This window comes from Xenopus laevis, chromosome 1S (assembly GCF_017654675.1).
Source record: "Xenopus laevis strain J_2021 chromosome 1S, Xenopus_laevis_v10.1, whole genome shotgun sequence".
Taxonomy (NCBI): domain Eukaryota; kingdom Metazoa; phylum Chordata; class Amphibia; order Anura; family Pipidae; genus Xenopus; species Xenopus laevis.
Window position 1 is genome coordinate 54,962,807 of NC_054372.1, and position 24,341 is coordinate 54,987,147.

General features: G+C 40.0%; 1 protein-coding gene across 1 annotated transcript in view; it reads left to right on the forward strand.

Annotated features, from left to right (window-relative positions):
- Positions 1 to 24,341, forward strand: part of trpc3.S (transient receptor potential cation channel, subfamily C, member 3 S homeolog) — a 95,855-nt gene that overhangs the window by 12,521 nt on the left and 58,993 nt on the right. Inside the window, exons 2-3 of the mRNA XM_041579585.1 lie at positions 12,478 to 13,249; positions 22,264 to 22,449. Of these exons, the coding sequence (XP_041435519.1) occupies positions 12,478 to 13,249; positions 22,264 to 22,449 (958 nt within the window). The remainder of the gene's footprint in view (positions 1 to 12,477; positions 13,250 to 22,263; positions 22,450 to 24,341) is intronic.

The following is a 24,341-nucleotide window of genomic DNA, read 5'->3' on the forward strand; positions in this document are numbered from 1 at the left end:
AAATCATTTAAACATGAAATAAACCTAGTTTATTCTATTCTGCCTTCAATTACGGAGGATATGTGGGAAGAGACCACTGATAGAGCATAGTATTATCTGATTTCTTCACGGGATAGGTTGATTAGTTTTAAAATACAAACAAGGGAAAGTTGTGTTCACCACAAATTTTTAAAACCATTAGGCGGGTGTGCAATGAGGCTGTGACCACAAAATACATATAGACAAATATATAAATCTAGTTTTAAAATACTGCATCTGTACTATTACTCCCCTAATAGACTACTTTGAATCTTCCCCATAAACCTGCTATGTGCCCTCGATGCCAATACCCTTCTGCGGATTTCCTTCATGTTATCTGGATATGTCCCAGGATCCAGAATTTTTGGGGGAAAGTGGTTCAATGCCTCAATGACTACTTAGACTTGCCTCAGATCATTTCTCCCGAAGTTTGTGTTCTTGGGGTTATAGATGATTTAGTTCCACATAACTATACCAGAATTTTATACAGGTCACTGCTGTTCTATGTGTAAGGAAAATACCTGGGTCGCGGCGGCGTGGACGGCCGCCACGCCGCCACGCTCCTTCTCCGTCGGCTTCCGGGTCGGCTTCTGGGTCCTAGTGCGCGCGCGGCGCGCATGCGCATTATTTAAAGGCGCAGGCGCGCTGGCGTAATGACGTCAGCGCGCAATGGCGCAAATTTCAAATGTATTTAAGTCCATTCATTTGTACTGCTGGTTGCCCGTGATAGGATTTATCCTGTGGTTTTTGCCTGGTGCTGTTTGTTCGTGTCTATTCTGCTTGTTATCCAATTTTGACCCCAGCCTGTTTCCTGACGACGCTCCCATCTGAATCCTGACCTGAGCCTGTTACCCGACTACTCTATTGCCTGTACCCCTTCTGCTTGATATCCGGTTTTGACCCTTGCCTGCCTGACGATCCTTGCTATCTGCCTGCCTCGATCCAGCCTGTCTGACGATCCTCTCTGCCTCATCCTTGCCTGTAACCGTGATCCTCGGCCCAAAAGACTCTAGATACCTGCCGTGCCCCATTGCCTGCCAGAACTCTAGCCTTGCCCACTCATAAGTCCAGGTGGCACCCCAGTAGGCGGAGGGCCTTCCCGAAGCCCAAAAGTGGTCACACATACTGGTGAAGAGAGCTCTGACCACGGTGCTTGGCTCTAGTTCTGGTATTGGGTACCGGCCGTGACATTATCACGGGCCATGGAGGACGACGATCACATTGAAGCCGCTGCTGCTGCTCCTCTCCCAACATCCACTGATCTGTTGCTTACTACTTTGCTGCAACGAATGGAGGACCAGGAGCAAAAGCAAAATTATCTGCTCCAGGGGTTCCATAATCTAACCCGCCAGCTGGGACCCTCGCAGCAGTCAGCTAGTTCTGTTCCTACATCCTCTGTGGGTTCCCCTCCAGATAGGGGTTCTACATCCAGACCCCAGGAACCCAAGATCGCATTTCCTGCCAAGTTCGGTGGGGACAGAACCCAGTTTTTTGTTTTTCAAGAAGCCTGCAAGCTGTACCTCAGCTTTTTTCCCCATTCTTTTCCCTCTGATGAGGAAAAGGTCAGATTCGTTATGACCCTATTAGTGGGTGACCCCCAAATCTGGGCACTTAGACTGCCAGCCACCGATCCTGCCCGTTTATCTTTAGACCAGTTCTTCCGTTCTATAGCTATTCTATACGATGACCCGGATCGCGCCTCTTCGGCCGACTCCGCGATTCGTAAATTACGCCAAGGTAAACGGGAGGTGGAAACTTATTGTACTGAGTTTCGTAGGTGGGCGGTGGAAACGGGGTGGAATGATACGGCTCTACGGAGTCAGTTTCGCATTGGTCTGGCCAAATCTGTCAAGGACAGCCTTGTTAACTATCCCCTATCTTCTAGTCTGGATGACCTTATGTCTTTGGCCATCCAGATAGATAGGAGACAAAGGGTGAATAGGGATGAACAGGATACTTATGTTGGGTATAAACATGTTCATAGTGCTAAGTTTTCAAACCCCTCTGTGTCTCAACCTCAGGAGGAGCCTATGCAGCTAGGCATCTCACACCTTACTCCTGAGGAAAAGGCACGCAGGCGGTCCCTTGGGCTGTGTATTTATTGTGGGGAGAAGGGTCACTTTCTCAATCAATGCACCAAGAGGCCGGGAAACGCCCAAGCCTAAATGGAGAAGGGGAGCTCCATTTGGGTGCAGGCGTTTCCTCTCCCCAATCTGCCTCTAAGGTTCTATTACCAGTTAAATTGACCTGGCCTACGGGCACTATCAAAGTGTCAGCTTTCATTGATTCTGGGGCAGAGGGTAATTTCTTGGACGCGGCTTTTGCTGCAAAATTCAAAATTCCACTGGTTGCCCTTAATCCGCCCATGAGAATCCTTGCTGTAGACAAAAGACCCTTGGGGTCTGGGGTGGTTTCCCAAAAGACCATCAACCTGTCCTTGTGTATAAGTAATCTGCATTCTGAAGAAATAGCTTTTTACCTCATTGAGGGAGCTTCCTGTCCTCTCATTCTGGGGTTACCCTGGCTCCAGAGGCATAACCCTCTGATAGATTGGGTTTCTAGGGAGGTTATTCAGTGGGGTTCTGGTTGTAGTGGGGTGTGTACTCCATCTGTAGTGGGTAATACCATCCTTGAGGGGTTACCATCTGCCTACACTGCCTATTCTGACGTATTTTCCAAAAAGGCAGCTGAGACACTACCCCCACATCGGCAGTATGACTGCCCTATTGATCTGCTTCCGGGATCATCTCCCCCTCGAGGCAGAACCTTTCCCCTCTCATTGCCTGAGGCCCAGGCAATGAGAGAGTATATTCAAGAGAACCTTGATAGAGGGTTTATTAGGCCTTCCAGTTCCCCTGCGGGGGCAGGGTTTTTCTTTGTAGGCAAGAAAGACGGTGGTTTACGCCCCTGTATTGATTATAGGGGTTTGAACAAGATCACTGTGAAAAACCGCTATCCCTTACCCCTTATCTCTGAATTGTTTGACCAGGTCAAGGATGCTAAAATCTTCTCCAAATTAGACCTGAGGGGAGCTTACAATCTCATACGGATCAGGGAGGGGGACGAGTGGAAAACTGCTTTCAATACCAGGGATGGCCACTATGAGTACCTCGTAATGCCCTTTGGTCTATGTAACGCCCCAGCAGTGTTTCAGGAATTTGTCAATGACATCTTCCGGGACCTGTTGGGGGTATATGTTGTGGTTTATCTTGACGACATACTAATTTTTTCTGCAAACCTTTGCGAACATCGCATTCATGTCTGTGAGGTATTACGTAGGTTAAAGGTGAATTGTCTGTATGCTAAGTTAGAGAAATGCACATTCGAGGTAACCTCTGTCCAATTTCTGGGGTTCAACATTTCTTTTAAGGGTCTTGAAATGGACCCGGGCAAGGTGAGAGCTGTCCTGGATTGGACTCAACCCCTTTCACTGCGTGCAACCCAGAGATTCTTGGGGTTCGCAAATTATTACAGGCAATTCATCAAAAACTTTTCTGTCATAGTAGCGCCCATCACTAATTTAACCAAAAAAGGTGCTGATCCCAGCATGTGGCCCCCTGAAGCTATTCAAGCTTTTGAAACCCTCAAGAGGGAATTCAGTTCCGCCCCAATTCTACGCCATCCTGATACTGCTTTACCTTTCATTGTGGAGGTAGATGCTTCTGAGGTAGGAGCAGGGGCGGTTCTTTCCCAAAGGCACCCGACTACCAACAAATTGCATCCCTGTGCGTTCTTCTCTAGGAAGTTCCTGCCCGCTGAGGTAAACTATGATATAGGGAATCGTGAATTGTTGGCAGTCAAGTGGGCCTTTGAGGAATGGCGGCACCTACTGGAGGGGGCTAAACACCAGATTACGGTCTATACTGACCATAAGAATTTGCTCTATATTGAGTCAGCTAAGCGATTAAACCCTAGACAGGCTAGGTGGGCTCTGTTCTTCACCAGGTTTGATTTTTCTTTAACCTTTAGACCCGGTACAAAGAACATCAAGGCAGATGCTCTCTCTAGGAGCTTCGACTCAGTCTGTTCTGACTTAGATGATAATCCTTCCATTATCCCAAGTGAATGTATTGTAGCCACATTGGAATCTGACCTCTCTTCCTTATTGTCCTCTGTTCAAAATGATGCTCCCTCCAACACTCCTGAGGGGAGGCTTTTTGTTCCTGAAAATCTCAGAGAACAGGTGTTAAGAGAGGTTCATGATTCCAAAATGGCAGGACACCCCGGTGTAAGTAAAACTACATCTTTGTTGTCCAGAAGTGTGTGGTGGCCAACTTTCAAGCAAGATGTAAAATCGTTTGTAGACTCTTGCCCTGTTTGCCAACGCTCTAAATCTTCTAAAAATTTGTCCCAGGGATTACTCATTCCCCTGCCTATTCCTGAGAGACCGTGGACCCATCTTTCGATGGATTTTATAGTGGACTTACCATCGTCCCAGGGGAAAACAGTAATTTGGGTGGTCGTGGACAGATTTAGCAAAATGGGTCATTTTGTCGCACTTCCACATCTCCCTTCCGCTAAAACCTTATCTGAGCTTTTTATTCAGCACATATTCAAGTTACATGGTTTTCCTGTTAATATTGTTTCTGACAGAGGGGTTCAGTTTGTCTCCAAGTTTTGGCGAGCATTTTGCTCTTTAGTGGGGATTAATCTTTCTTTTTCTACTGCTTATCACCCACAAACCAACGGGCAAACTGAAAGGGTAAATCAGACCTTAGAACAATTTCTAAGGTGCTATGTCTCTGAGAATCAGTCTTCTTGGGCAGAATTGTTACCCTGGGCAGAATTTGCCTACAATAATGCTTCACACTCCTCCACTGGGGAGTCTCCGTTTTTTATTGTTAATGGGTTGCACCCCAAGGCATTTTCTTTTTCAGGGTCTGGTTCCTCTGTTCCATCTGCCAACTCCTCTGTCGAACAGTTTTCTAAAGTCTGGTCACAAGTTCACAACTCTCTTAAGACGGCTACATCCTCTCAGAAAAGGGCTGCCGATAGGAAACGCAGGGAGGCACCCCAATATAAGGTGGGAGACTTGGTGTGGCTCTCCACCAAGAACATTAAATTGAAAGTTCCTTCCCTAAAATTGGGTCCCCGTTTCATTGGTCCATATCCCATCACTTCTATTATCAACCCTTCTTCTGTTCGTCTTAAGTTACCTGTTAATTTCAAAATTTCTGATTCCTTTCATGTTTCGCTACTAAAACCTGCTTCTAACACCCGCCATGTTTCTGTTCCTCCTCCAGTGCAAGTTGACGGTCAGCCTGAATTTGAGATCCAGGAGTTCCTTGATTCCCGTTTGGTACGTAACAAACTCCAGTACCTCACTAGATGGAAGGGATTCGGTCCTGAGGAAAACTCCTGGGTCTCAGTTGATGACATCAAGGCTGAACGCCTCAGGAGGCAATTTCACATTAAGTTTCCTGGGAAGCCTGGGGGTCCAGTGGCCCCCCCTAGAGGGGGGGGTAATGTAAGGAAAATACCTGGGTCGCGGCGGCGTGGACGGCCGCCACGCCGCCGCGCTCCTTCTCCGTCGGCTTCCGGGTCGGCTTCTGGGTCCTAGTGCGCGCGCGGCGCGCATGCGCATTATTTAAAGGCGCAGGCGCGCTGGCGTAATGACGTCAGCGCGCAATGGCGCGAATTTCAAATGTATTTAAGTCCATTCATTTGTACTGCTGGTTGCCCGTGATAGGATTTATCCTGTGGTTTTTGCCTGGTGCTGTTTGTTCGTGTCTATTCTGCTTGTTATCCAATTTTGACCCCAGCCTGTTTCCTGACGACGCTCCCATCTGAATCCTGACCTGAGCCTGTTACCCGACTACTCTATTGCCTGTACCCCTTCTGCTTGATATCCGGTTTTGACCCTTGCCTGCCTGACGATCCTTGCTATCTGCCTGCCTCAATCCAGCCTGTCTGACGATCCTCTCTGCCTCATCCTTGCCTGTAACCGTGATCTTCGGCCCAAAAGACTCTAGATACCTGCCGTGCCCCATTGCCTGCCAGAACTCTAGCCTTGCCCACTCATAAGTCCAGGTGGCACCCCAGTAGGCGGAGGGCCTTCCCGAAGCCCAAAAGTGGTCACACATACTGGTGAAGAGAGCTCTGACCACGGTGCTTGGCTCTAGTTCTGGTATTGGGTACCGGCCGTGACACTATGCCAGGAAGGCCATTGTTGAACATTGGCTACAATCGTATGCTTCCAATGATTAAAATAACGTATGAAGCTCGTGGTATGCCTGACAAGTTTGACATATATATATGGGAGAAATGGCTTGATGTTTATCCCCTGCAGTTAATTAACCCAGATTAACAATGATTATGTGATTTGCCATTGTATAACTGTCAAGTTAATCCATTTTCATAAAGATGTTATGGTATTACATTACTGTATTGTCTAATGCACAATAAAAACCAAGCAAAGTAGTAACAAGAACAGCTCTATCCTATACAGACAAATGAAAAGCGACTATAGAAAAATGTCACTTCTTTTATTCACAATTTAGCAAGAACACATTCTGCTTTAGAAAAATAAATACAGTTAGGTTTTTTTATAAAGTCACTTTACTCATTATTTTAGAAAATATTGATAGAAAAACAATCTCTTTGAAGTCTAGCTAATGATGTCATATTCAGAGCGCCCCATAGAGGATATGATAACATTCATAGCTATGTATCCAATTTATTTGTGCTGACTGTAAGCTACATTTGCCAAAGGTTTCATTTCATTTGACTTGCATCTTTTTTTTAGCATCCACAATTTCAGAGGAAAGAGAATCAAGCAATGGAAAAAGCAAGCTATGCATTTTATACAGTATCTCAACACAACAAACCTTTCTTTTAGTCTACTTCTCTTTCAAAATAAACAGTACAAGTTTTAGCAGGTCCATCAGTGGGTTGAGGACACTTAGCTTGTTTGCTTTCACTGTAATATGGAATAGAAATAAACAAATGGCAAACAGGATTCTAATTTGGCAGGTTTCTCTCTTAACGATTCCCTGAATATAACAGGATAAACAAAAGTTATATTCAGGGGAAATAAGAGAAAGCCTTTTATGAATAAAATTAAACGGAAAGTAGTTGTTTCAATATATTGATTGCTTATTATGGTATCTTTTATTATCTTTAGTAATAAGAGAGGGACAAACGAAAAGAGGGTAAGCCATAATTCACACTGTGGGACATATTATTAGATAGTTACCATATGTGTTTTATTATTGTAGTTTTTCTCATAGAAAGTTGGATTTTCCCATGCAACTGCTTCAGTACAAAGGGGTATTTGAACATCTTCACTGTATAACTAGAAGCGTGAGGACAAAAATGCTGTCATCAAACACTTCTGTATTTGACTCTTTTAAAACAAAAAAAATCACATGTCACATGACTTGGGGCAGCTGGGAAACTGACAAAATGTCTAGCCCCATGTAATATTTCAAAATTGAATATAAAAAAATCTGTTTGCTCTTTTGAGAAATGGATTTCAGTGCAGAATTCTGCTGGAGCAGCACTATTAACTGGATCATTTTGAAAAAATTTTTTTTCCCATGACAGTATCCCTTTAAATTGGATAATCCTGGAGAATTGCCAGAACCCCAGATATTTTTCCCCACTGATCAACATTTTCCTGACTGTCAGGGCAGTCACTGACATATGTACCAAAATAGATACATGTCAATTCTCTGAAGAGTTAATCATCATTGTTTCTGTTCTGGAATAAAAAGTAAATTGTTATATGTGAAATGCCGTATATTCTTTTATCAGAAACCATTGTTAGCAACGGATAAAAATATCGGAGCATGCGGAATCTGTCCCTGTTGAAATATACAGTGGGGTACTTTGTGCTTTAACAAAATGTTCCTGACCATATTTATATTTCATTCATACATTATGATGTATTTGATATGTTTATTATTATTTTATTTGAAAAGTGTTGAACTTTAAAGCAATGAGGTTGTTCCCTGCATGAGTCAAGTGATGGCTTTATGCAAGCTAAAATATAGCTTTTTACTGCTTATTTTTTCATATTGTGTACTTTCTATTTTGCACCTATTTAATTTGAGGAGAAAAAGTTGCAGATCTTAAAGGTGCAAAGTGACTTTAATGATCAGCTCAAGGCAAACAAGCTGGCATTTGGCTGAACTGAGCTGGCATGTGATGGAACACCCACGCATTCACATTTAATCAAAAGATTATTAGATCTATTAGTGAAAAATCTATTTGAAGAAGTGTATTATATATATATCTGGGGAAAATTGTGGATTTAAAGGTTGGTAAAATAGTACTAACTCTATAACTGTGTATACTATATATACATTTTGAAAGGTGTTGACATGTTGCATGGCCAGAAGTTATACTGAAGAGTGTTATATAATATATCATCAGAGATTCAGGGTCCCTGAGGGTGGAATTATCTCCGACATCTTTGGGATGGTTACCCCAAAAGTCACACTGGGTTTCACATAAGGTAATATAACAGCTAAATAACAAATAAAATGAGAACTGAGATGGATTTTTCATCTGGGAACTAGACAATCCCTGAGAATGAACAACAATTTGTGTTAATTACTTTATCTGTGTGGAAAGCACTACTCTGTGCATTCTAGGGTGTGTTGATTTTACACACATAAAAACAGGGCATGGGGCATGTAGTGCTTTCTATTTTTTGTGATATTATATAGAATAAACTTATTTTCAATCCACACTTTATATAACCCTATTAAAGGGATATATATATATATATATATATATATATATATATATATATATACATACACACACACATATAGACTCAAATAGCTTAATGTATTATGACATGGTTAAAAATACATGGTTAGAAATACTGTAGTATTTGAACTATAGTTTATAGGAAGTATACTATTTTCACAAAATTGTTTGTAGAGACAATAATGTTGTTGGAAAAATTTACTGTCACATTTTCACACAAAAATGTATGCCAGGAGAAAATTAGGCACATTTCTCTCATAAATGCATAATTATCGGTAAATTTATGTTAAAGTTGGATGAGGAGAGAATTTGGCAGGTTTTAAAGGACCAGAGTTTGATAAATCTTGAAAATCTAATTAAAATTTTTTTAAAAATTCAAATCAAGTTTAGATAATTCACTAGAGTAATGACTACAGGGAGTATCAATTACAGAATAAACCAGGCAAGCATGATTTCAAATAATGAACAGTTAAAAGCATTTACCGATTCAAATATGTTGTAAAGTAGATAGATTTCAGCATATTTACCACCACTTTTATGAATATTAATTCCTTCAATATATTCCACCTTACCCATTAGCACCCATGCTTTGTAGAGGCAAATACACAGGTATGGGACCTGTTATCCAGAATTTTTGGGACCTGGGGTTTTCCAGATAACGGATCTTTCCATAATTTGGATCTTTATACCTTAAGTCTACTAGAAAATCATGTAAACTTTAAATAAACAATAGGCTGATTGAGCTTCCAATAATGATTGATTATATGTTAGTTTGGATCAAGTACACAGTTTTAATATTAGAGAGAAAAAGAAAATAATTTTTAAAAAGTTGTATAATTTTATTATAATGGAGTCTATGGGAGATGGCCATTCCGGAGCTTTCTGGATAATGAGTTTCCGGATAACAGATCCCATACTTGTACTTTTTAATTGTGTTTGTCAAATGAAAAGGGCATTTATTATATTTGTGTTTTCATAGAACCATCTTGTTTGTCATACCCATGGCATTAAAAAGAGACACAAACAACAAGTAATTGTATTCTATTCATGCCACAAAACTTTATCCACCGGTCAAACAGCCTCATCTAACTATGGAGACATAATATGAGAACATATATAAGGCCACTTGAGAAAGGAGATTAAATCGCATATCTGCCCAAACTCTGCAGCACCAGAGAGTGAGGCTAAGCCCTCAGAATTGTCACACTGAATGGCAGAAAATGGACCTGCAGACAGAGGCTCAAGATAATCATAACACATACCATGAAAGTTCTATGCAAGCTTAGACCACAATACATGTAGTCAAGAAGGCAGAAGGTTGATATCTAGGCTGACAGATCAGGTTCAAGGTTATTTATGCAGGTGAAAGATTTAATACATGTGCTAGGCAGATAAAGATAACCAGCTTTAGCAAGGTCCTGAAACAGAGAACAGCTAGGACAAAGAGTAAGGGTATAAACAGAGCAAATTACATTAAGATAGTAGTAGTACATGTTGACATCATGACAACACATGTCCATTCAGTATGCAGAGGCACAGTAACATGGGACACATGCCAGGCAGGATTTCCCAAAAAGGATGGTGCTTCAACTGTGCTGTGAAAAGGTTAAGTTTGCCTGGAAACACATAGCATTGTAAATTCGTATTTTATTCTTCTATGCAAGCCTCTGTTATATCAGCACATAATTCTAAATCTGAAAGGTTCATCCTAACACAGAGTGATTCATAATTTTGGAAGCAGGCCACATTACTAAAGTCATTCATCAGTGTAATATAAGTGAAGACTTTCCAAACTCAATGGCCTTCTGCCAAGCTGCCTGGTGGAACCTGTCAATATGTCCTATTTGGCTGTTTCATTTGAAGGTAGGCTATGTATCAGAGCTGCTGCAGGATATTATGGACTATAACTTGAATGAAAAGATTGTTCTTCAAACAGAATATCCCAGCCAACAGTGATCTATTACTAAAAAAGTTTGAACTTTTATACAAATGCATCAGACAGCAGCCTGGCCCTGTATTAAATATATAGTGTTTATATCATACAGATGTGTTGCAAAAGAACATCTTTAGAGTACACAAGGCTATTTGTTAAGACAGAAGTAGCAAAACTCTGACAATAGTAAAGGACACTTTTATAGAAAATTGCAGCAAAATAATTGCATTCATCGAAAAATCATGACTAGCTGTGAATGTGGTTCCTAAGGGTAAGTATTGTATTGCATATTGTACATGGCCATTGATTGGGTTTCAGGATGATGCATACACAGGGTGCCAACTTTTCTGGAAAAATTACCGGCCTTCCTATATATTTATCTTTTTTCCCTATTAATAACATTGGGATCAACCATCATTTTTACCTGCCAGGTTGCAACCCTATGCACACATCACTGTTGAAAAGTTTAACCATCAGTGCTCTCTGCAATGCTAGTAAAGGCTCTTTTCGGTCTTTGGTTTCAAATGATACCATACCAAGACAGGTTTTCTTAGCTCTTTCTAAATCAGCCCACAGGTTCTTCAAGCAGCAGTAGTTACTGTTAACAAGCTGTTCAAATAAAGGGTAAATGATTCGACTTTATACTGGGGGACAGTGACTCTTCCCTTATGCACGGATGCGCATGCGAGCCTTCCTTTACGCACAGCAGCGAGGGTTTGAAGGGCGGAGCACGAAGTGGCCAGCAGGGTTTATTTGGGGTTCCCAGGCCGCATTGCCCGGCACTGAATCTAGACCCCCTCTTATAGACATACTGTTGACCCTCTCTTGTAGACATACAAAAGAGGGTGTATATGGATATACCCTTGCACTTATGCATAACTTTTGAAGTACTAAGAAAGGAGCTGCAGCAGACAAAAGTTCCTATGGTGAACTGAGATTACCATTTTCTTAGGGCAGTTTTTACCTACAGAACTCTCTTATACCTGTGAGCGCTGAGCTCTGCCCCAGATGCAGCATTAAAAGCCCGTAATGCTATTTGTGGCTCTGCATGGATTTTAATGATGATTTGATCATGTCACGAGTTTTATGGCTGCTTCTCATCCTTTGTAAAGTTTGCCCATATAAAATACTGCCCATCCTTTATCATGACAAACCACAACCATTGCTATTTTTACTTTCTGTAATATTTCCCATGCCTATGTAGTGAGTCTGGACTGAACCTTTTTTAGAACCAGATTTTGATAGCATTGCAATAAAGATGCTTTTGAAGTTTCCATTAGTCATGTTCAGAAAAAGTGTCAGTTTTCTACACATACTTGTAAGTGCTTGGTAATGTGTCTCTTGTGTGGTTGTTATGGTGCTATATTCTGTACTTTTTCACAACAACCACCAGTGTTTTTCCACTATAAATTTTCCATTATTGGTCTCTCTTTAGTATAATGGTCAATGATTTCTTATTGTAGGTTAAATTATTTTAGTCTGGGCTTAAAATAGCTTAACCTAAAGAAAAGATTATATAATTTTGGTTGTGTCAATTATATAATATAATTTTGGTCAGTCATAGATCAGATCATAAATTATAGCATTTTGCTTACTGCAAACATAAAAGTAGCATGTTCAAGGATACAAGTGTAGCTTTGAAGAAAAACAAAAAATGGTAACTACTGTCTGTCAAAAGCATTTTTTTTTTAAAAAAAAGTAGAAATTGTATATAACGAATAATAATGCAATGGCTAACTAAAATAATTTACTTTGTTGTAGTGTGTTTTCAAAAGCCTAATGGGCCTTTTCTCTTACTGTTTTGTTAGGTCAGGTGATGGTAGCTCTTCTATGAGGCGTGTGACCATGATAAGGGACAAAGGAAGAAGGCAGGCAGTCCGAGGTCCAGCATTTATGTTCAATAACAGAGGTCCAAATCTTACCCCGGAAGAGGAACGGTTTTTGGATGCAGCAGAATATGGAAACATCCCTGTAGTAAGAAAAATGCTGGAGGAATCAAAGACCTTGAACGTCAACTGTGTTGATTACATGGGTCAAAATGCCCTGCAGCTGGCAGTTGGAAATGAACATTTAGAAGTCACTGAACTGTTACTTAAGAAGGACAACTTGGCACGAATTGGTGATGCTCTACTGCTTGCAATCAGCAAAGGCTATGTGAGGATAGTAGAAGCTATCTTAAACCATCCAGCATTTGCAGCAAGCAAAAGACTTACCCTTAGCCCAGGTGAACAGGAATTGCAGGATGATGACTTTTACTCCTATGATGAAGATGGCACACGATTCTCCCCAGACATAACACCCATCATTCTTGCAGCCCATTGCCAAAAATATGAAGTTGTGCACATGTTGTTGATAAAAGGTGCAAAGATAGAAAGGCCTCACGATTACTTCTGCAAATGCAGTGACTGCACTGAAAATCAAAAGCATGACTCTTTCAGTCACTCGCGGTCAAGGATAAATGCTTACAAAGGATTAGCAAGTCCAGCCTATCTATCACTTTCTAGTGAAGATCCAGTACATACAGCACTGGAACTCAGCAATGAGCTGGCAAAGTTGGCCAACATTGAGAAAGAATTCAAGGTAAGTCGTAAAAGGGAAATATACATCTTAAACAATGTATTTATGTGTGTATAGCAATATTAGAAATCCCTATTTTAGATGAACAGCTTTTGTGACTTCTGGAAAACTTTATATGCTGCATATGTGTTATAAATCTTAATGACGTTGGTTTAGTTCTGAGAGAGAAGGCAGGAGACAGTGAGGGTAAGAACCTGTGTACCTTAGCAAAGCAGAAATTGAGAGGCCTCTGTGCTTGTCAGTTAAGTATAAACCATTGAGAGTGACAGTAAAGTCTTTTGATCTGCCTTTCAGATCTCATGCTTGAAGGGAAGGAAGACACGCAATTTTTAGGCCCTTGCTAAAAAGAAGCCTAATAGCCATAGCAAGGACCTGGAAATTGCAAAACTTCTTGCAGACTAGACACTTTTATAAAGAATCTGTTTATAAAGAATCTCGGGCTTTCATTGCTGCAGGTTGCAAGAAACCAACAAGAAGATGTCAGCCAGATCGTATTATAACCCATGTTAATGAATAATTTAACAATGACAATAAACCTATTGTGTCAAAGCACGTTCCTGTAAATTTGCCTTCATGTACACCAGGGCTGTCCAACTGGAGGCCCGCGACCGCCCGTCTGCCTGCTGTGTCTGCTTACCATTTGTAAATTTTAAAAGGTATCACTACAGAGATTAACTGGCCCCTGCATAGTGTAAACCTCAAATTCAAACTGTAATCTCCCTGCATTGTTCACACTTGTGACACCTCAATTGTTCACATCCTAAAGTCTTGTACTGTTCACACCTGAGACCCAGACTGAAACTGCCCACATTGTTGACCTGTTCAGCACTTTGTCACTGTATGTAGTACATATTAGATTGGTCCTGATTTTCCTGTCTCCTGCTCTGTTCTGTCTTCCCTATGATCCCTGTGTGTGTCATACTTTGCCTGCTCTTTGCACCTGTGTTTGCCATACTCTGCCTGAACTATGATCCCAATGGAACATAAGGCTGGTATTTATTCTGGGGGTTTGTTAGTATCTGAAAATTATTGTTAGGGGCCCCTAAGGTGTTTAATCATATGCTGGAGTGCTGTATTATACACCGGGGAGGAGGCATATGGATTTAAGGGTATGTCTTAATATGACTTAACTTTTTTCACATATGAGTTGCATCCCTGCCGTTGCCAGGTCAAGGTAGTTTGGCACCCTAGGCAACTGCTTCAATCAGTGCCCCCCTGTCCTGCATTACAATTTCGCTCCTTACCATGATGGTTTTTAAATAAAGAAAGCAAGAAAATGTACAACACTTTTTTATTTATATGACTGCCCCCTCTACCTGTATCAGCAAGCTCAGCAGCCATCCATAATACAGCCCTCCAGCAGACATCATATTGCCTCCAATCTTTACCTGTGCCAGCAGCAGCCAAAAATAAATCTGATCACATCATATTGCCCCCAAGTATTTATGTACCTGTGCAAGAGCCCAGCCCAGCAGCAACAGCAGACATATGGCCCCCGGCCCAAATCTGTACCTGGCTGTGCCAACAGGAAGCTTCACACTTTCACAGTAATAGAAAGAATGTCTTGAGTTCAGTGCAACTGTGCAAAGCTGAGAGCAGCGAGAGTCACACCAAGCAGGCCACCAGCTCTCTGCCTCTCTCTGCCACCCAGCCATATCAGTGACGTCATTGACGTGTATACGCACGTCTCGCCGCACAGAAGGAGCTATTACTTGCTTGCAAGAGGGAGAAGGTGAAGGAGGGGGATTCCACCCAACTGAGTGACCATGATTACTGAAACAAATTATTAAATAAACGCTTGAAAAAAAAGAAAAAAAACCCCATTAAATGTGCACCCCTCAATGATGGCGTCCTAGACAGCCGCCTACTCTGCCTACCCCTAGTTCCGGCCCTGATCCCTGCAGTGAGCACCAATCATCTGTTTTTTTGGTGTGTTATTAAGGTGGACATGGTCTTGCGCCAACATGGGTGTGGTCTAAAACCAGGGAGTGGCTAACACTGGCTTCCATTATCGGCCCTCCACCATGTAGATTAGAAAAATTCCAGCCCTCTGTACCATATAAATTGGACAGCACTGATCATTATCATGTGCTACACTGCTGGTTGTAATGTCTGTGGCCGATTTAACAACGAGTGGAATAGATAAGGAAACTGGGCTGAAAGCGTATACATTAAACTTAAAAACCATATCAATATTTGAAATATTGACCTCTAATGCAAAAATTACAGAACACGACTAAAGGGCAAACAACACGATTAAATAAAAAACACTGAATATAAGGTTTTCCTTGTAGATTCGAACATTCTACAGTGTTCATTGATTGGGCTTTAACAGTAGTTCATGAATGAGTATAGTGTGTATTTTCTAATACCAGTCTGCATAATATTAATGAACATGCTATTAATACAACTCATTCAGCCTTTCACACAAGTGATTTTACTGATTGATCAAAGTAGAACATGCATTTCAGAACCAATTAGAAAAGAAGAGAAATAGTTAAAGGGGAGATAGAGAGAGTAAGGAGTTGGAGAAAGTGTGTAATAATAGGATTGCATTTCACAAACATGTCTGTTAGTTTAAGAAAAGACAATGTTTTAGTCAGCTGTCCTCTTCATGATGCAAATAAAATGGTATGCTTGAGTTCTTTCATCCTCTCATCCAAACATGTGCTTTTCTTATCCAATGACAGGTAAAAGCAAATTCTTTTCAGTCTAATTTGTATGACTGTTTGCTTAAGTGTCACTGTGGCATTTTAATATTGTGCAGCACACCCCAAATATCTTGACATTAGACATACTGACAACATTCTTTTAGCTTTGAAGGTTTGAAAAGTACAACAAAATATATTTTGGAATAAATGGGCGCTTTTATTTCTCCTGTTTAAATCTGTTGTTGTTTTATTTGAGGCCACAGATCAAACCACACAAGTATATTGTATATTGTTTGCTGAAAGGGATCCTGGTTTATATATAGAATCCCCCCAAGCTAAGTGGGATGTTTAGGAAATATGCTTAGTAAATGAATAATTTTGTAGTAAAACAATGAGTGGAAAGAAGCTTAACCATGAGCTGTCTGTCAAAGGATACAAACAACAGGAGTCATAAGGGCAGAGCAGTCAGCCCTAAAGAAGTATGCGAAAACAGCATGTCTCTATTTGCCAATAAGTGGCAGATCATTTCACTAATCTGCCTTAATACTGTGCTGGGGGGCCTCATTATTATTAATTATTATTAATTTCATGATGGATGCTGAGGGCCGGTGTAAATTTGAAAACAGGCCGCAATTGGCCCCCGGGCCGCACTTTGGCCATGCCTGTTTTATGGGATAGAGAGGAGATTAAAGAAGAGAAGTACATTTGTTTAGCCATTCAGAAAGCTTGGTTATAACAGGAAAGCATGAACTTGAAGTATAGAAATGTAGAATATGTTTGTTACTTTCTCCACTGATGTGTCATGGTTGGGGTTGAGTGGTGGAAAGACAGAGCATTTAAATCTGTAATTTGCACCGTAGCAACCAGATTGCTGAAACTGCAAACTGAAGAGTTGCTGATTAAAAAGCTAAATAACTCAAAAACCGCAAATACTAAAAAATAAAAGCCAATTACACATTGTCTCAGAACTTCAATGTCTACACCATACTAAAAGTTAATTTAAAGGTGACAAACGCCTTTCAAAGAGCTAATGAATGAGAAGCTCCCATATTGGAATGAGACTGAGAAAGGTAGTTAACATGCAATCCCTTTCAGTTTCTTCAGTATGGTTATTTATGGTTATAAATATGTAGCACACCCTTGAGTGCACTTTAGCTGTGGATTTGTGGATTAGTGTGACCAAGTTAAACTGCCTGTAATGTGCCCAGGACCCCAGCGTACACGTGCAACTCCCGGTACCTGGTGTAGTTCAGTGTAGTCAGACAAGTTTCTTTGCAGTAAAATAACTTGTTTATTTAACAGGAAACTGTTGCAATGGAGTAATTCACAGGCACTAAGATGTCTACAGAATAATAGTAACAGGATAGTGTTAAACAGCAATACTCCCTCCAGGGGATACCAGGTGCTCCAGGGGAACTAATATACAAGATAGATAGATAACTTTGTAATAGAAGTAGCAATAAAAGACTCAAAGGATAATTACCACTCTCACTAGGCAATATCCCTCCGGATGAACACTAAGGCTTGGGTTGTATCTTGGCATCTTATTTGGTCCTCACTCACTGTATTCAGCCTGGGGTCTTGGGTCTTGGTACCCTGTCTGGTCCTAAACTCACCCGCTGTAGTCCCTGCTCTAGTGGTTTACACACCACGGGGTCCTAATCCCACTACTTCTCCTCGTTGGAGCCACATCTGTTCACTAGCTACCCTGTACTGACTCTCACTCCTAGAGTGACTATTACCATATTCACTATCACTGAATGACTCTTATCTAGCTTTCCACTGGCAGACCTGGACCTGTAATACCTCCCAGTGAGGCAAGGTCCCAGGACAGATCTTGAGCACATGGGGCTAAACCCCTTTTTATTGTTAAACAGTGCCACCTAGTGGACAAACTCTGCATAGAGAAATCCCAATGGGCCCAGGAAGGGAGACCTAGCTGCCCAGGTATACAAAAGTACCACCTAGGTGTCCAAATACTAAGGAGAATTGCCTGAGTAAATTGCACCCAAATCTCAGGGTCCCTACAAAGATATATTTAAAAATACATGAAAATAAAAAGTGCTTTCTAGGAATTAATAGTATGAACAAAATATTAAGGGCTGTGCCTTTTCAAAAGATTGTATTTGTAATTCACCACTTAAATGGTCTCTTGAGACTATAGTTATTTATTTTAGAATAATCCAAAGAGATGCCAGATATGTTCAGATGTCAAATGTGTTTAGATGTGATGACACTCTGGAGAATTTAGAGCAATGTACTAAACTAAACATTTATGTGAAACAACTACTGGTATATGTCCTTTATAACCTACAAATCACAAGGCTGCCATTTTGTTTGTTGTTTTAAATTACGTATCACAAGGCATGTTGCATGAAGCTGAGTTTATTTATATGAATTTTGAACTTTAGTCAGTTAACTGATTCGTAGTAACATAATCCTCTTTGTGTTTCTACATATTCATGTGCCCATTATAAACAGAGGCAAAATGATGTTAGTAAAGTCTGCATGAAGCTATATGTGTGAGATGTGCCTGATGGCATTCCTCTTCTATTCGCTGCTGCTTCTAAGATGGCAGCAGTGCCATGGGCCACATGTGTCCCAGTGTATTGACATAATAACCCATGATGGCATTGCACCACATTTTCCACAAAATTCTAAATAAAAGGACACAGAGTTCAATGCCAAATATAGACTATTCTAGACTGAGTTCCTGGGTGCTCTTTATTTGATTTATTGACTGGTTCCTGATCCTTCTGCCTGTTACTGACCATGCATGTTTATTCTGAGCTTGAACTGGATGGAATGATCTTTTAAATAGAGTTACCAAACTGAGATGACCCAGAATGATATGTACTTATCTGAGATAAAGATTATGCTGTAATCACAGATTTCTGAGATTATATGCAGTTTAATAGTTTCCCACTTGAAATAAGAGTTGTCCAGCAGCAAGTTTAGGGCCAGACAGCCCTGCAATGCATTTTTATGGCCTTTGGCGTCCTACCAGAATATTTTTAATCAACAAATCAATGTCGACCTATGCACCATATTCCAAGCACATATTTATGCCAACCTGTGCTGATGTCCAGTTATGTGTACCAACTGATACAGGGTATATGCACTGGAGAGTTATGAACCTGCTGAGGGTTCTCATTATTATGCTGTTTTTACCTTCCTGGTAGGTAAGGTTGAGCCTTCTTTTTTGAGGGGATTTCTGTTACTGACCTCTGCCTCTTGGGATTTTTCTATCACTCTTTCACTATCTCTAAATGTGAACAAAAACCAAATTGTACAAATACTATAAATAAACTCCTTTTGTTTTAAGTTAATTGTGCTTTAGGATGTACTTGTGTTTTACTGTGTTTAGCATTGCAAAGTGTAATAGATAGATATGATAGATTAAAACAAACAGAACAAATATGGCATTGTGTATCTGCTGAGACTGAGTCTTTTATTACGTTAGCACAATAAAATAACTTAATAAGGACAAATACAAAGCAGAGGAGCATTTCATCTCTAATGGATATTTTTCTGATTAATGGAAGAAGCACAGCTATTAATTTGATGGGATGAAGGCACAACAGACTCACAGACTCTGATTTTTTAAATAAATACATATTTAAATAAATATATTTTTTTGCAGAAAAGCATCTACATAACCTGAACTATGAAAAATTCATTTTAGATAGTGTTACAGGCATAGGTGTCTTAAAGGGCATGTAAAGTCTAAAATAGAATAAGGTTAGAAAAGCTGTATTTTGTATACTAAATAAAAACATGAACTTACTGCACCACAAGCCTAATCAAACAAATAATTTATGCTTTCAAAGTTGGCTACAGGGGGTCATCATCTTGTAACTTTGTTATACATCTTTGCAAGATCAAGACTGTGCACATGCTCAGTGTGGTCTGGGCTGCTTAGGGATCGTCAAAAACAAAGCTGCTTGAGTTCTGCATGGCTGGGAAGTAAGGCGGGGGTTCCCCATACTGTTCATAAGTATGATTGTTTCCCTGCTCAGCAGTGAGGGACCATCTGACAATTCATATCCACAACAGTAAATGAAGGGAGAATTTCACTGCATACAGTCAGGTTTCTTATAAAAACGGTACATATTTTTTAACTAAAGTATATTGAAGATAGGTTTCTTTTTCATTAAAGAAAGTAAAAATGGGATTTTATGTTTTTTGCCTTTACATGCCCTTTAAAGGGATACTGTCATGGGAAAAAACATTTTTTTCAAAATGAATCAGTTAATAGTGCTGCTCCAGCAGAATTCTGCAATGAAATCCATTTCTCAAAAGAGCAAACAGATTTTTTTATATTCAATTTTGAATCTGACACGGGGCTAGACATTTTGTCAATTTCCCAGCTGCCCCAAGTCATGTGACTTGTGCTCTGATAAACTTCAATCACTCTTTACTGCTGTACTGCAAGTTGAATTGATATCACCCCCTCCCTTTCCCCCCCTCAGCAGCCAAACAAAAGAACAATGGGAAAGTAACCAGATAGCAGCTCCCTAACAAAAGATAACAGCTCCCTGGTAGATCTAAGAACAACACTCTATAGTAAAAACCCATGTCCCACTGAGACACATTCAGTTACATTGAGAAGGAAAAACAGCAGCCTGCCATAAAGCATTTCTCTCCTAAAGTGCAGGCACAAGTCACATGACCAGGGGCAGCTGGGAAATTGACAAAATGTCTAGCCCCATGTCAGATTTCAAAATTGAATATAAAAAAATCTGTTTGCTCTTTTGAGAAATGGATTTCAGTGCAGAATTCTGCTGGAGCAGCCCTATTAACTGATTCATTTTGAAATTTTTTTTTTCCCATGACAGTATCCCTTTAAGCTTGTTTACGGCACTGAGTAACTGTGTAGTAATATGGAAACATTTTAATATGCTTCAAAAGGATACACATGGTTATCTGGATAGCTTGCTTACAAAATAACTAAACTGGTTTTAAAATGATCCTTTCCTGCCTAAATCTCATCCATTATATAATTGTATAAACTCTGTCTTTTAAGATTGATCATTAATTTAATATTAATGTCATTATAACGCCTTCTTAGCTTGATCATCCAAACATATTACTATAGTAATGAAGTCTGTGATTTTTATTTCACACATCTGCCTGCTAAGCATTGTTCAAAGAGAAACATTAAGGGGCAGATTTATCAAGGGTGAAATAGTAAATTCAAATTAGAATTTTCGAGTTTCAAAATTCACACATTCAAATTTTAATTCCCCTATTCAAGTGTGTAACGATTGGCACCCTAAATCTAGAACCGATGCCAAGCACCCTGGTCTCGGCCTTTGGCTTCGGGAGGAGCCCTCAGCTACTCAGATGCCGCCAGGTCTTAAAACGAGAGGTGCAAGGCGGAGGGTTCTAAACAAGCAGAGGGGCACAACTGTAAGGCAAGAGTCTTTGGGCTGAAGGTCACAGTACAAGGCGTGAGACAAAATCGGAGTCAGATCAGGCCCGGTCGGGGCAGGCAGAGAACAAGCGTAGTCAGGCAGGCAAGGGTCAAACCAGGTAATCAATCAGAAGGGATTCAGCGGAAGAGGTAGTCGTATAACAGGCAATGGTCAAGAATCAGGAGATCAGAATAGTAGTTAGCCAGGCAGGGGTCAAAACAGGCAGATTTAACAAATAGCTTTAGGCTCGGGAACCACAGGAAAACAGATCCTTTCACAGGCAAGGTAATGTGGCTTTAATAAGCCTTTTATACTTTCGAATTTGGCGCCATTGCGTGCTGGAGCTAGTTGTGCCAGCGCCTTTAAATTGCGAAGAGGCACACGCGTGCCCTAAGGATCCAAGATGGTGACCGAAGCGGAGCTAATTCCAGTGCAGACCACAGAAACTTCCAAACAGGAGAGCGACCTCTCCCATTGTCTTATATTTAACTTCGGTAGGTCTGAGATGTCAGATTTTCAGATTCTGACTTTTTCCATCCTCTGGGTATAATAAATCTCGAAAAATTTTAGTTTTTTTTTCCACTAAAAATGCAGATTTTATAGTTAAAAGAACTAAATTTTTTTTTTTGAGATTTAACATTGAGACTTTAATAAATAAACCCATATATGGAGAAGGGAGTTGATAAACTATGAACTGTACATTTCCAGAACTCTTAATATGCATGTGAACAGCTGAAACCATGAAGTCTTTTAAATTAAACACCATCCAACCATACCTTTTGTAGGTTCTTAAGACCTGTAGAATATGCTCCATTTCATGTTGCATTCACGTCTCAAGGTTCATTAAAGGCATGACTGTTTATATTCATCATAGCAGACATAATGCCACATGTAATTTGTGGTCACCAAGTTGTTTATACTGCCGCTATATTTTTATTCTTTTATCCAGAATGACTATCGTAAGCTGTCTATGCAATGCAAGGATTTTGTGGTTGGTGTTCTTGATCTGTGTCGAGATTCTGAAGAAGTAGAGGCCATCTTGAATGGTGATGTGGATGCTGAACCAATAGAATCTCAGAGAAACAGGCCCTCTTTAAGCAGAGTTAAACTGTCAATCAAGTATGAAGTGAAAAAGGTAAGTCATTTTCAGTATTTTACTTAAGAAGCTGAAACACAGGGAACTATAGGCATCTTGTTAAAATAGAAGGAAGAACGAAGGGTGCAAAATACATGTAAAAATACTGCAAAATAACCTTATTCAGTCTATTAAAAAACTGAATCTTTGGATAAAGTTTATCATTACAAGGCTAAATAACACTAGAATGGTCCAAGAACACAGTCAAGTTTCTACTCACAATCAAGATGAGAATCTATACCACTATTTGAAAGTAAGGCTTAAAAATGTTATCCACATTTTCTTAAACATATGGAGCAAATCTGCTTGCAAGAATAAAAAGATAATGAGTCTAATATATTATTGTAGGGCTCAGAGCTGTAGGCTTACAAGGTGTAAAATCTAGGTCTTATGTGTCAAGCTCTCTATGGGACTTGGACCACACAAGTGATGTACATGCGGATCCTGAACTTCACCCATTCCTTGTCCCAGTGGCTCTTTTAGTGGCAGAATTTACATGGTGAATGGTGCCATAATCTCGGAAATTGTGACAGATTTCATACTGGGCTTTAATAAATTATTTTAATTTTTGTGCTATCATGATAAGACAACTCTGCATTTAGTCATTGCTCCACCAATTAAGAATTCCCAAAGAATTGCAAAGACTGGATTTTTGTGACACTTTTATTGGCTTAACTGTATAATTTTGTAAACTTTTAAGACATCTTGGTCCGTTTCTTGGAAAGATTTCATTTAATGAAAAACATTTGTTTGTTGCTTTTTACCAATTTTACTGGTGTTGTGATTGTAACCCATATCTACAGGGGCGCCAAAATTGACAGGTGAGAGGGGTGATCTTGGACTTTGAGATTGAGATTGAGTATAGAAAAGGCATAAATAATTATATAGCAAGTAACACAACAGTAGACATATGTAGTGTTTTCTTGGAATAACAAGAACATTTTAATTTGTTTTGTGCCAGTCTTCTACCATCACCATCCAAATATAAAACAAATTTCAGAAAAGAGCCTGAAGATACAGAACTATATTTTTAACTACAGTGAAGTAGAAATATATCATCTGTGAAATTTTGAAAAAATGAAGGCCAGCTAGAGCAGGGATCCACAACCGCCGGGCCGCGGACATGCCTGAACTGAGTCCGCATTTGACGCAAACACACCAAATTTGATGCGGGCGCACTGAATTTGAAGCTGGCGGGCAGAATTTGACGCAGCACTAACTAATTTTGATGTGGCACAAACTACATTTTACGCTGTCAAGTCTGAATTTGACCGGCACGTGCCATTGACGCCCCCCCTTGCAACAAATTTTGGCTTTACACCGGTCCCTGGGGCAAAAAATGTTGGGGAACGCTCAGCTAGAGGATGTTTTTCCTGGAACATAATGCCTAATGTTTATCACAACTTTTTAAGATCAAGCTTAGAGATCAAAAAGCAATAAAAAAAAAAAAAGGGAAAAATTTTCTTTATACTGTAGATTAACTGAAGCAGACACCCCAAAACCACAATTTATTCTAAATATGCCAGAGATACATGGAAAATTCAAGAATTGTTAATTGTTGAACCCTTGCCATTAAATAGTATAATCACATCTTTGGACAATATAAACAGTACTTTAGACAATAACCATTATTTTTTATATGCATATAGGATAAAATAATAACATAGAAATAATAAAATTTTATGGGAGGCAAGAAATTGCAGCTTTCAGTATTACTGTCCTTTACATTTAATTATATCAATGGAACTGATATCTTTTTACATATTTATTCCATTAAAGCTCTACAGAGCGGTTTAGGCCGAGTATTTTAGGCATGAGTTTCTGTCTTGTAGAATTTACATTTTCAGTTTGGTACCCAAGGTTCAATGCCAAAAGAAATGGCAGCTATAATC